Source organism: Apodemus sylvaticus, chromosome 1, assembly GCF_947179515.1.
Source record: "Apodemus sylvaticus chromosome 1, mApoSyl1.1, whole genome shotgun sequence".
Lineage (NCBI taxonomy): Eukaryota > Metazoa > Chordata > Mammalia > Rodentia > Muridae > Apodemus > Apodemus sylvaticus.
The window spans coordinates 124,313,743-124,326,595 of record NC_067472.1 but is presented as its reverse complement, the minus strand read 5'-3'; the positions used below and the strand labels follow the sequence as shown (position 1 = coordinate 124,326,595).

General features: G+C 46.1%; 1 protein-coding gene across 1 annotated transcript in view; it reads right to left on the bottom strand.

Moving 5' to 3' along the window:
- The window catches only part of Cemip (cell migration inducing hyaluronidase 1), a 156,289-nt gene that overhangs the window by 39,909 nt on the left and 103,527 nt on the right, over window positions 1-12,853 (bottom strand). The window contains exons 10-12 of the mRNA XM_052159366.1: window positions 12,096-12,228; window positions 11,151-11,342; window positions 1,010-1,185 (exon numbers count right to left, since the gene is read on the bottom strand). Coding sequence (XP_052015326.1) covers window positions 1,010-1,185; window positions 11,151-11,342; window positions 12,096-12,228 — 501 coding nt within the window. The remainder of the gene's footprint in view (window positions 1-1,009; window positions 1,186-11,150; window positions 11,343-12,095; window positions 12,229-12,853) is intronic.

The window sequence follows — 12,853 nt, the reverse complement described above, 5'->3', positions numbered from 1 at the left end:
TGGGGGCTGGTGAGATGGCTCAGTGGTTAAGAATACTGACTGCTCTCCCGAAGGTCCTGAGTTCAAATCCCAGCAACCACATGGTGGCTCACAACCATCTGTAATGAGAGCTGAAGCCTTCTTCTGGAGTGTCTGAAGACAGCTACAGTGTATTTACATATAATAATAAATAAATCTTTAAAAAAAAAAAGAATTAGGCTTACGGCACATGATTTTAGCCTCAAGAGAATACTTTTACAAAATTCTCTCTAAGCTCTTAGCATTGAAGCCATTAACCTTGTGAAGAACACGAAGGAACAGGAGGACATCTGTGTTTATTGGACTATTTATCAGGCCTGATAAAGGCATTTTGAACAGAGATAAACAAAGTTCCTCTTTGAAGAACTTAGGAGAACTGGAGAACTTGGATTGCTTTATGGCATTGAGAGACCTGCTGCTACCTGTGGCTGTCTTTCTTTTGTTTTGTTTTCTTTTTTCTTTTCTTTTTTTCTTTTTCCTTCTTTTTTTTCCAAGACAGGGTTTCTCTGTGTAGCCCAGGCTATCCTGGAACTCACTCTGCAGACCAGGCTGGCCTCAAACTCAGAAATCCACCTGTCTCTGCCTCCCAAGTGCTGGGATTAAAGCCGTGCGCCACCACCGCCCGGCTAGTGTGACTGTCTTCCTAGACCAGCGGCTCTTAACCTTCCTAATGCTCTGACCCTTTAATACAGGTCCTCATGTTGTGCTGACTCCCCACCACAGTATTATTTTCATTGCTACTTTGTAACTGTAATTTTGCTACCTTTATGAATTATAAAATATCTGTGCTTTCCCATGGACATAAGATAAATATCTGATATGCGACACATGTGAAAGGCCCATGATTGGTAAAGAAGACATCTCCTAAGGGTGCACTTCTTTTCCTACCCTATGCTCCACCATCCCTTTCTCTCCCATGAGTCTCTGTCCACAGTCAGAAGCCTGAGTACCCTCCTGTAGGGCTAAGAGCCTTAGCCAGGCACATTCCTACCTTGATGTGACCCCCAAAGGTATCGAAGTCAAAGAAGTCACAAATGTGATTGGTGTAGGGGTAGCATCTGTCCTCCATCTCCCCCATCACCACAATGTTCCGAGTCAGGAGTCCGACCTCGGCCCGCATGTCTACACCATCAATCTCCTCTCCAATATGTAGGTACTGTGGCTTCCCTAGGGCACAAGAGGGGTAGGGAAGCAGGACAGGTGAAGCATGCCACTGTGTTCCCATCCAGTACTCCCACAGCCGTAGCTTGCTCTTCACCGACCCCTTGTTCATCTTGGGCCCCATGGCCCTTGCTCCCATGATAGGAAGAGCAAAGCTCTGGTAGATGTAGTCACATGCCTAGGAATGGAGCCACAAGGTCATAGCTACTCGTGCTTAGCTCTTAAGGCCATGGAAGGTGTGGCTACTTGTCTGTAATATACATTCTGCTTCTGACGTTCAGAGCTAGACTCTCCCATGAATCATCTCACGCAGGGCTTTCCAAAGGAGTTGCATTTCCCCACTTCTATACAGGGAGGCATGGCCACAGGATGTACATAGAGTGCTAGGTGTTGTAATCTTGGGTGTGTCTCTCTGGTGGGCCAACCTCACCTAGCAGAGGAAAGTCACAGCCTAGAGATGGCAGAACAATAAGAGAGAGACAGAGAAGAGAGACAGAAACACACACACACACACACACACACACACACACACACACACACACGCAGAGAGAGACAGAGACAGAGAGACAGAGAGTTTCACTGTAGTAGGTCTCTAGCTGTAATTCCTAGGATAAAACAAACCTCCTTTCAGACCCCTGCTTCAGAGCAGGGCCAACCCATGCTCTACTCCCAGCAGCCTCGTGGAGAAAGAGCAGACTGGCATTCCTGTGTCTAAAGCCCTGGGCTTGCACACAGGCCCTTTTGTACCAAAAGGAGCAATGGGGAAGGACTTGCATCCTGATCTGTGCTGACTTCATCCGGCATCCCTCAGCGGAGGCACTCTCTGAGGCCATGGACCCTAGCCTTGTCCTGTGGCATGTTCAGAAGGCATCTCCTCCAGCTGGCAGTCCTCTCCAGTGTGGCCATCTCGTTCCTCATCTGCATTTCTTACGTTCTCTTCCCTCAAACATCCCCAGGCCTTGCTATCCTTGAGAAACAAACCAAACACCCTGCCACACCCACTCCAGTCCCTGTCCTGTGTAGCTGAATCCTTGACCCTGTGTTCTGCCCATTTTCTTCCTCCCATGACCTTACCTCTTCTCTATCCAAATTCCCTTCGTGTTACTTCCCATCTCTTCTTCCTCCATCAGTGCAGAAAACACAGCTTAACACAGGCTCGTCGCTAAGATGGCTGACAGGGCGTGTGTATACTTTTCTCTTTCATTCAAGGATGCAATTACAAAGAGCAACACTCTTTTGTGTGGACTTCCAGTCCAAACCACAACACTGGCACCACTTAGCTTTCTGCTCTGGCCTTGACTTGATCAAGGAGGTGCTTGCCTCAACCCTGAGATACCGCTAGTGCCCATGTGTGAAGGCCACAGTTAAAATTAGCAATACCCACCACAGCGACCTTCCTTTGCTTTCTTATCCACAGGAAGAGCTGACCCTTGCCCTCCCCATCACCAAGCGCACATCCTGGGAGCTGACGGTATTGCTAAAGAAGCCTATGGTTTTAGAATTCTGCAGACTCAGTGAGATAGTGGTTTCTTTGAAGCAATGTGACATTGGTGCATACTAAAGCTGAGAAAACAACTCCAGGCAAGTGAACGGTATGTGTTTTCTGTTGCAGCTGTGACAGATTACCACAGGTTTATTTTTTAGTATCCTGGAAGTTAGATGCCTGGAACTAATTTTGTGGGATGAGTCAAGGTGTTGGCATGGCTGCTTGCTTGAGAAAGTACCACATAGAATCTGCTCCTGGCACTTTCAGATTCCAGTGGCCACCTGTGTTCCTTGGCTTGAGACCCCCATCTACCATTTTCCATAGCTCCCTCTGCTTCTGTCATTCCTTTGCTTCCTCTTTACTAATCTCCTCATAATCTTTCTTCTCTGGAAGATTCTTCTCCTTTGTAATTACATTGGACCCACACATATAATCCAGAACACTTCCACTTCCAGAACTTTAATCTAGTCATCATTGTAAACCCTTTTTGTCATGTGAGGCAATGTTCACAGGAACTAAGGATCACGACATAGATTCAGTCTACTACAGTGTCCTTAAGAGTTTAGTTATAGTAACAGAAAGTGACTTTGTATCCAGGAATGAAGTAGGGAGAAGAGACTAGTATCTCACAGTCTACTTCTAGGACTTATCCCAAATAAACTTAAAACCTCCATTAGGTTCTACCACCTTCCAACAGTTCTACCTTAGTCTAACATACTAGAGAAGATCATTGGAAACAAGTTAACTACAGAATGCTGGACTCTTCCTCCCTGAACCCACTGTGGCTTTTGGTTTGGGTCATGGGCTATGTGTTGTCTTTACTGCTTTAAGGTCCTATGGCCATTCCTGTAGAAGCCTCTGCTTCTATCCCCGTTGCTCTCCCTGCCTGTTGGTTCTGTGGCCTTCACAAGCAAGCTAACCCCATGGCCTGCCCTCTAAAGGGCAAAGCTTGTCCTCAAAAGTGGTGTGCATGGATTCTGAGGGACTTTTGGAGAGCCAGACAGAAGCAACATGAAGCCTGTCTGGTGGATGAAGAGGAAAGAGACTCAAATTCAGAAATTAACATTTTAGAAGTTGATGTATCTCTTCTCTAATTATGATGTCTTGGTCATGGAGGACCTCTGACCATCCTGCTTTTGCTCTGCTAGCTTTTGATTCAAGGTCTGAGCAGATCACTATATCTCTGTGTCCTTTTGTATGATGACCACAGGAGTGTGCCACTGTGAGTGGCCACAGGAGTATACCACTGTGAGTGGCCACAGGGGTGTGCCACTTCAAGGACTGAAGAGCTCTCTCCCACTACTGTTCCTTCTATTCCAGCTCTTGCAGTTTTAGGTCACAGGGCCTCAAACTCCTCCCATCTCTGTTCCAGAATGCCTGTTGATCCTCTCTAACTTGCTCAGAGCTTCCTGGAAGGAAGAGGTCTATCTGATTGCTCTCCATCCTTCCTTCTGCACTTGCATGGTAGCCTGCAGATCCTGCAGAGTCCTCCCATGCATCTTCCCAGCGTGGGCTCTTACACATCTACATCTGTCTGATATAGCTTCCTTTTTTCTCTTTTCCTTGTCATGGAGAACATCTGCTCTCCTAAACCACCCCAGGTCAATATGCAGAGAACTGGGTCTTCTTACAAAGCTAGGTATCCATCCCCCAAAGCGTCTGGGATCCTGGTCTTCTGGTCCCAGGCCTCCAGTCATGCTAGATCCAGAGCTATTCTTTCCTAGTGAAAACTCCAAAGGCCAGTGTTACTGACAATGCCCAGGGAAACTCTCAAAGGATTTCTCCATCAAGCAAGATGGCTTGGGGTTGTGTCAGGGGTACAGTGGGAGAATGGACTGCTACTGTTCATGAATGGGTCAAGGCAAGTGATGGGTATGCTGAGAGGTACAGCCTAGAGCTGGCTTTCCATATGTCCCCAGAAGGCTAGACTTGTTTTAGGAACAGGTGGCACTCTAAGCAAGTGACTCTGTCACATCAGCCCTGAATGCCCACCTCTGATAGTCCAAGGAGGATGGATAAGACACTCTGGCTCCTAGTGGGTTCATCTCTTCAGTTCCCTCCAGGCTGGCTGGGATTGCCTCCTGAGGCCCTTTGTTATCTCAGAGTTCCCATCCACCTGGTTGCCTCTATGAGGAGAGCTATTCTCCATATAGCTCTGAAACAGGCTGTATGACTCAGTTGGCAGTAGAGTCCTGGAGCCTATGCTTTAAACTCCCTGAACCTCGGGCCTTTCATCTATGAAGCAGAGATAAAAATAGCTCACATTCTAAAAGGTAGCTAGATCAACAAGTTAGTTAATTCATAGAATGTGCTTAAACAGCCCTGGGCACATGGTTGGAAGCTAGAGAGACAGAAATGACATTTGCAGCTGTCAGGGCTTTTGTCTCCAGAGCTTCACCAGTGACAGGAACTAAAGGACAGCTGGCTTCATAGGAGAAGCAGGGCATGAGTGACTTCAGGTAGATGGAAGGTTTGTGTGTGTCAGATTCCCATGGACTAAGGAAATGCAGGTCCCACTGAGAACTGTAGGAATTTTGCAGTCCCAGCCACCTCCCCTGCTTCAAGACTCCTTATCAGAACCTTTACAACACTGCTTCTGTCACAGTGCAAGCAGTTATCTCTCCTTGTCCCTTTCACAGGCCACTCCCAACTGCAATCCCAGGGAAGTGGTGTGCCTGATTTCTTTCATTCCTTCCTGAGTGTGGGGTTCTCCCACAACTCTCCATCTTCCCCCAGCCCACTCCCTGTCTTCTCTCAGCATTTATGTGCAAGCTGACCAGGTCAGAACTGTCTCAAATGACTTGGGCCTACTAGGAAAGGGGAAGGGGACTTGGGACATAGGGAGGCTCTAAACATTGGTATTTTCTGGGTTTATCCATAGGCACCCCAATACCATACTCTTTGAACATCCACAGGACAAGGAGAGAACCAGACACCCCAAGAACAAGAGACAAATAAACTACAAACACCTTCTCTGGGAGACTGACACAACAGGTACTTAGAGATTTGAACCCAAGGAGTCAGGGAAGATGGCAACTTCATTCTCATACCATCAGGGACAAGGACTAGTCCAAAGGAACAAGAGTAGCCTGGTGCTCCTGTGGCTATTTCAGATGGAGGTACTAAGATTGTGAACTTTTGTGGAAGATAATGTAGCATACATGAGTTTGTAGCTAGACAGCTGGGAATTTGAAAGATATTGGCTTGCTTGGTCTATACTAGCACCACCTACAAGGGCATCCTCTAACAACAGATTGAATGCTGTTCCACATGGTAGCAACTAAGCCCACGTGGCTTTTAAACACTTAAAATCTGTCCACTGTGAGGAACAGGGTGAAATTTTATTTAACTTTAGTTAGATTGAAACAGCTACATGTGACTGGTGGCTACCACTATGGAAATCATGGACTTAGGTATTTGACTTCTAAAGCCTCAGTTTCTTCATTTGCTTCATATATAAAACTAGAACTCCCAGATAGTAAGGGCCTCAAAAAGATGGGACGGGTGGACCTGTACGGTACTGAGACTGGGAAATGGTGCTCATCCTAAGTAGTCCTCATAGTAGTTCAAGGGTGGAAGTATTTATAAGACAAGAGATGGTGACAAAGAGAGAGGATGGCAAAAATAACCAAGGCGGAGATTTCAAGTGCCATGGCCACACCAAGGGGTGCTGGGAATCACACTGAGGCTGGCAAACTTTGAAAAAAAACTTTTTTTAGGTGAGTCATATATTTCCAGCACATTGTCACTCCCATCTGTTTCTCACCAACAAAAATCTTAAAATTCAAAGAGGGCTGTTGACTGGAGACAGGGGTACAAGAAGAATGTACCCCTCTCTGCAGCCAGGCTGAGGAACTGACCCTGAAAGAGTGCAGCAGGTGAGAGAAGAATTCAGGCATAGAAAGGGATGGACAGGAGGAGTCCTTACCCTGTGCTAGTGGGGGATGGGAAGAAGAGAATGGACCTTGGGAAGAGGAGCAATGGATCTCTTCAGGACAGACAGATGGAAGGGCAGCTGTGCATGCATAATCATCCCCTACCTGTCCTCCTCATGACTGGCCCATCCCTGCTCGGGAGATGTGGCCATATGCCTTCCCTTCTAGCAATGCTTCTCTTTCCTGGCCACTCTGTCATTTTCTCCCAGCTTCTCAGTTAATTGTGAATTCCTCAGGGAACGCACCATGCCCACTCCAACAGAGAAGCCTCCTCCCTCTGCCCAGTTCCTTACACATCTCTTCTATAATTATTGTGGCTGGAGTCTCATTTTTAGTGTAGTGACTCTTTGATGGATGCCATTCTCCCTGCTGGGATGCAGCTTCCCTTGGGGCGTAGAATGTCGTCCATCTCTCTCATGATGGCATCTGGATGCACTGTCTGGCACATGCTACGTGCTCAGGAACTTCTGGGTATACGGATGATAACATGGTCCAACCTTCTTTCTGTCCCCACAAAGGCAGATCCTAGGGTACTTCCCCATCCCCAGGGGAGGAAGGTGCTGACAGATATGACTCCCACACCTGAACCACACCTAGCTGGTCAGATCTCCAGAAAATTACTGCAGGCTGCCACAGCCTCAAATTCTACTTAATAATGATGATAGAAGTTGCATTTTCCTCTACAATGCCATGTACCTGCAGGTCCTAAATAGCAGAAATGGCAAACTGAAGCATACAAGGTCCAACGACTAGTAATCAGCTATGCCCCTTCTAGCCTTTCATACTGAGGGTTAGATGCTAGATTATTGCAGGTAGGGCTGTGGAGACTGCTCTGTGGTACCTGTCACATGAATGTGAAGACTCTCTCAGTTCCCAGAACCTATGTGAATGCTGCTTGGCTGTAAGAACCTGCCAAGAAGGCAGGCTCAGAAGGTGGAAACTAGGGATCCCTGGAACAAGCGATCTAGTCAGACTAGCTGCATTAGCGAGCTCTGAGTTCAGTTGAGAGACTACCTCAGTAAATTTCAACAAGCAGGAGAATGATAAAGGATGATTTCCAATATGAAACCTGAGCTACCATACACATACATGCACATCCCCCAACATATGCCTAAACACATGTGAGCATGCATACACATATGAACACTAAACACATACATAAATAAGAGGAATATAAACAGTGATTGTAGCTGATGTTACTAGTAAGTACAGCAAGGTAGGTGTGGTGGCACAGGCTCTTCCTAGCATTTGGGAGATAGAGGCAGGATTGTTGAGTTGGGGCTATCCTGAGCTATGTTACTGAGATCTTATCTCTACAAATGGGGCCACAGCTTCTTGAGTCCTCCTTTTTGCCTCTGCCAAACAACACAAGGTCAAAGATGCCATTGGCAGAATGTGTTCACAGATTATGCCCAGCATCTCATTCCCTCCTAACATCGGGACTCAAACCTCAAACAACCCCCATCCAGAGCATCTTAGCGTAGTGTCAAGTTCATGCAGCTGTCCTGTGAATGAGCCAAACTCCTCAAGCTCAGGGTGTAAGAGAAGGGTGATCTTCTAGGTCGATCTCCTTCCCTTTCTTGAATCCAGGTAAGTTTCTCTGCTCTGGCTGGTGGAGGCTCAGAGATAACCTGTATGTCCACCACGCATCAGACCTTTGCTTTCATACTTTTGTTACTTAGACGTTCTTCTCCAGATGACCCCCTTTTCACTTCATTTCTTTCCTTTGGGTGTCACATTGATCTGGACTTACTTATAAGATGTCCCAATGTCGTTCCTGAAGACTGTAGGGGTTCAAACGTTGTCACTTGAATAAGATCTTACCTTGTGGACTTCTAGACACGACCTGCCCACTGCTACCTCCTTTCTCCAGCTATACTCCAAAACTAGCATCTCACTAAAACTGTGTGTTTTGCAATTCTAATCTGAGAATTTGTGCCTTGGGATTCCTCATGCATCTGACACACAGGGCCATTTACTCTAAGAACAAATTCAGGAGGTGGGACTCTATAACTGGTTCTCACTTCACTGAAATGAGGCTCAAATTCTTCCGAGTACTTTCTAACCAGCGGAAAGACATTGTTTTGAGTTTTAGTTTCTCAAGCTTCATTTCTAAAACACTAGACATTTGAAATATACTGGCCATGCCTTCTCAACGCTCAGTCTTCTCATAAGATTGGGCTACTTCCCCAGGCATATGATAGTCTGAACACTCAATAGCGAGTCTCTTCCCTTCTGGCAGGTCACTCTGGTTCTCCTTTAAGAAATGACTCTTTTATCGACTTGAGGCAGTCTAAAGATTGCTGGTATGAGTACTGACCTCTCAGAGAAGCCTGGCCAGATCCCCTCTCCCTGGACAGTGGCTGTGCAGCATGATATCCCAGGGACTTGGCATGCTTCCTAGAGACAGGGATGCTTTGAGATGTTGCCTACTGCTCCCTGCTGCCCAGGCACTCAGAGCTGCCCTGCACTGAGTCCTCTGAAGCTTTGTTCTTCAGTATCTAACTGACATGAATGGCCTGCCCATCAATTCCTTTCTTGTTTCAGATAATCAGGTTGGATTCTGTTGCTTACAACCCAAAGATATAAATACATAATTTCCAGGAACAATTGACCTATATTATATATAAGGTCTCTGTGGTAGTTTGAATAGGAATGGCCCCTTAGGCTCATATCTTTGAATGTGTGGTCATTAGGGAGTAGCACTACTTGAGAAGGAATAGGAGGTGTGGCCTTCTTGGAGGAAGTGTGTCACTAGGGGTAGGCATTGGGATTTTAAGTTACCAAGCCAGATTGAGTGTTTTCCTCTCTTCCTGCTGCCTGCCAGTCTGATGTAGAACTCTCAGGACCATGTCTGCCTTTGTCCCACCATGCTGCCTACTACGACAACAATGAACCAAATCTCTGGACTGTATGCTAGCCTCAATTAAATGTTGTCCTCTATTAGAATTGTGGTCATGGTGTCTCTTCATAGCAATATAACATTGACTAAGGCAGTCTTTTTTGCTCTCTTAGAACCTGTGATTCTGATAATATCACAAAACATAAAATACAGGGCATATAGGACATGTAAGTTAAGATTCAGGAGGAGAAAAAAGAAAACTCAAAAGCTATGGAAAGAAGAGATTTAAAGCATTGAGGCCAGCTAACTCATTTTCAAACAAACGTTCATTCTGTCCTCTCAATCTCAGGGAGAAAAATAGGCTTCTCTGACAATTCATATTGACCTTGACTATGGGATGCACTATATAATGACCTGTGTTTTGGCCAGCAAAATGCGACTGTTTTGTTTAATTTTTCTGACTTCATTCTGTTTGCAATTTTTTTGAAGTAAGGTGTTATCACGAAGCCTGGGTTTGCCTGGTACTCACTGTATATCCCAGGCCGGTCCCAAACTCACAGCCACTCTCTCTCTCTGGTCTCTCGAGCTCTAGAATTCTAGACATGAACTAGTATGCCTATTGTGAGCCAGTTCTAAGCCCAGACCTTAGAAGTCCTCCATTCTCCCCTCCCCTCTATAGGAATTTCCTCCCTCTGTCATGAAAAGAATGCACCTGGGAAAGACTCAGAATAGCCAATCTGAGCCCAGATTCTAGATTGAAGCTAGGTTCGGCCTAGAAAGGTTTAAGCCCAAAAATGTGGCAGAAGAAGGCCTTGTTGGGCATCAGTGGGAGGAATGGTCCTTGGTCAGGTAAAGGCTCAACAGAGGCCCGAACAAAGGGAAACAGAGGTAGGGGAGGGAAGAGGAATGTGTTGGGTAGAGAGGCATATACTTGGAGGCAGGGAGAAGGAGAAAGGGGAGGGACTGGGGGTCTTAGGGGAGGGGGATATCGGGAAAGGTTTTACCATTGGCAGTGTAAATGAAGACGATATTCAATAAAAAAAAAAACAAAAACAAACAAACAAACAAAAAGAAAGTACTGAAACTAGAAATCAATATATTAAGCAAAATAAACCATACATGAAAAAGAAAAGAAAAAGAAAGAAAGAAAGAAAGAAAGAAAGAAAGAAAGAAAGAAAGAAAGAAAGAAAGAAAGAAAGGAAGGAAGGAAGGAAGGAAGGAAGGAAGGAAGGAAGGAAGAAAGAAAGGAAGAAAGAAAGAGAGGCTTAAGCCTTGGGCTATGATAGTGTCCCCCAAAGGCTCATGAGTTAAAACTTTGCCATGAACCTGTGATGCTATTGGGGTAAGGTCTAGTGGGAAGATGTCCTCGAAGAGGATGCAGGACTCCAACATCTTCCTTTCTTTGTTTCTTGGATGCCAAGAGATAAGTAACTTCCTCCATCACTAGTTCTTGTCTTAAACAACAGGGCTAACGAACCATGAACTGAAACTTCCAAACCCATGAGTCTTTCTTCTTAAGTGAATTTATTTCGGATGTCAGTTAGGCTGCCTGCCTGGACAATGTACAGATGCATCAGTAAGGAGCCAGTGAGGATCTCAGCATTTTCTTTGGTTTGTAGGACTCTGAGAATAGCTCACAGATTGAGATCTTTCACTTGAGGTCTACCAGCCTTCAGATTCCTGCAGGCTGAAGTGAGGAGATGCCTACCTGCCACCTTGACCTGGGTAGAGCTGCAAGCTTTGCAGGGGAGCACCCGGAACTCTTCTGCCTGGTACATCGAGTAGTCGGTGCTGGCGACGACCAGGGTGTCTCCAGGCTTCCATGACCGCACATTGTCCACCAGACTCAGGATGGTGCTGTTTACGTTGGTGTCGATGCTAACCGTGAGCTTGGGCCTCACTGTAACCCAAAACAGGAAGGACTGAGATGGAGCCCTTTGCCTTCAGCAAACATGTGGCTGCCCACCTCTTCCCCTCCCCCTCTGGAAATCGGTAAATGCCAGGTGTGCCCTTCCAAAACCCAAATCACCAGGCGCTCTCTCATCCCAGTCTCAGTACTTACAGGTTTTTGAAGTCAACAAAAACCCAACCAAAAAAAGACCCATTCATTAGCTCTGGGCAGAGAAACTTTCCACTGACTTCTAAGCTGGTGTTCAGTGTGCTGCCTCACCACACCCACTTTGCCCAAGATGTAAAACAAATATAGTCCCTCTCCACTATTATTTACAGTAGCCTGAAGTCCCATCCCCCAAGTCCATCCCTAATGACTGCTTTCTGGAGATGCTGATTCCAGAACAAACCAGCCATTCCAGTCATTTCTAATGAGCACTGCCTGGGAAACTGGGTTTAAAACAACAGCACCGGAAGAGACAGAGAGTTGTCTATGTCAGCCCTGTCCATCAGCACACTGCATTCTTAGACCATGCCCACTCCTTCTAGAAAGGCTTACAATAGGACAGAGATTTGCTATCTGCTTCCAGTGCCTGGGACCATCTGGCTCCTTCTGCACTCAGTGGGGGTGACTGTGACACTCTAATACTCAACTCAGCTAACCCAGCCATCTTATTTCACAGTGCACAGAAGCCAGGTCAGGGATCAGAGCGCAGTTGCATTTCTAACCCAATAAGAAGCCAGGATCTGTCTGCTTGCTTACCAGGTTTTCCGCATAAGAATCGTACACGATAGCTGCGGCAGGCTCTGCCACGGTTGTAGCAAGCAAACCTGTAATCTTGGCCATTTTTGTAGACAACCTCAGTGCTGAGAGCAACTCCATCCATTGTTGTGGCCTGAGAATGGAATGAAATTACAGAGCAAGGATGCCTTTTTTTATGAAAGTGCTGATTAATGTCCATAACTTATATTTACAAGTCTAAAAATTGTCCCCACTGCGAAACTACTTACAATAGCCCAGGACTAGTATCCCAATTTTCTTTGTGAGTTTTGTTATAAGAAAGACAGTGTTAAGTCTCAGAATGGAGGTGGTGAGGCCTGACTTCTGGAGAGGGTCACCCAGCGGGAGTCCTGAGTCCCACTTGTTGCTCATCACTGTGTGCGCATTGACCAAGCACCCACCATACACAGGCTCTCTTAGAACCCTGATATGTCTCTTCTTATGACTACCTTACCGCCATCAGTCTATGAAAGGAGCTAGCATTTATTTACCGAGGATTCATTCTATACAACCCACAGGCGCCCAAATGGGCTTCTGTACGCCATCAGGAATCTCAAAAGTCTCTGTGCCCAGGCTCTACCTAATAGGTTTCTCTACTGATATAATAAACCAGTTCAGCCCAAATCAGGAATCTAAAGGCAGATTTAATGGGAAGTAGATCGCTTTTAAGATCTTCACCGATTTCAAAAGAGCAGGTCAGTGAAGTTGAGTATTCCCTCTAAAGCAAGGGGTTTTTATAG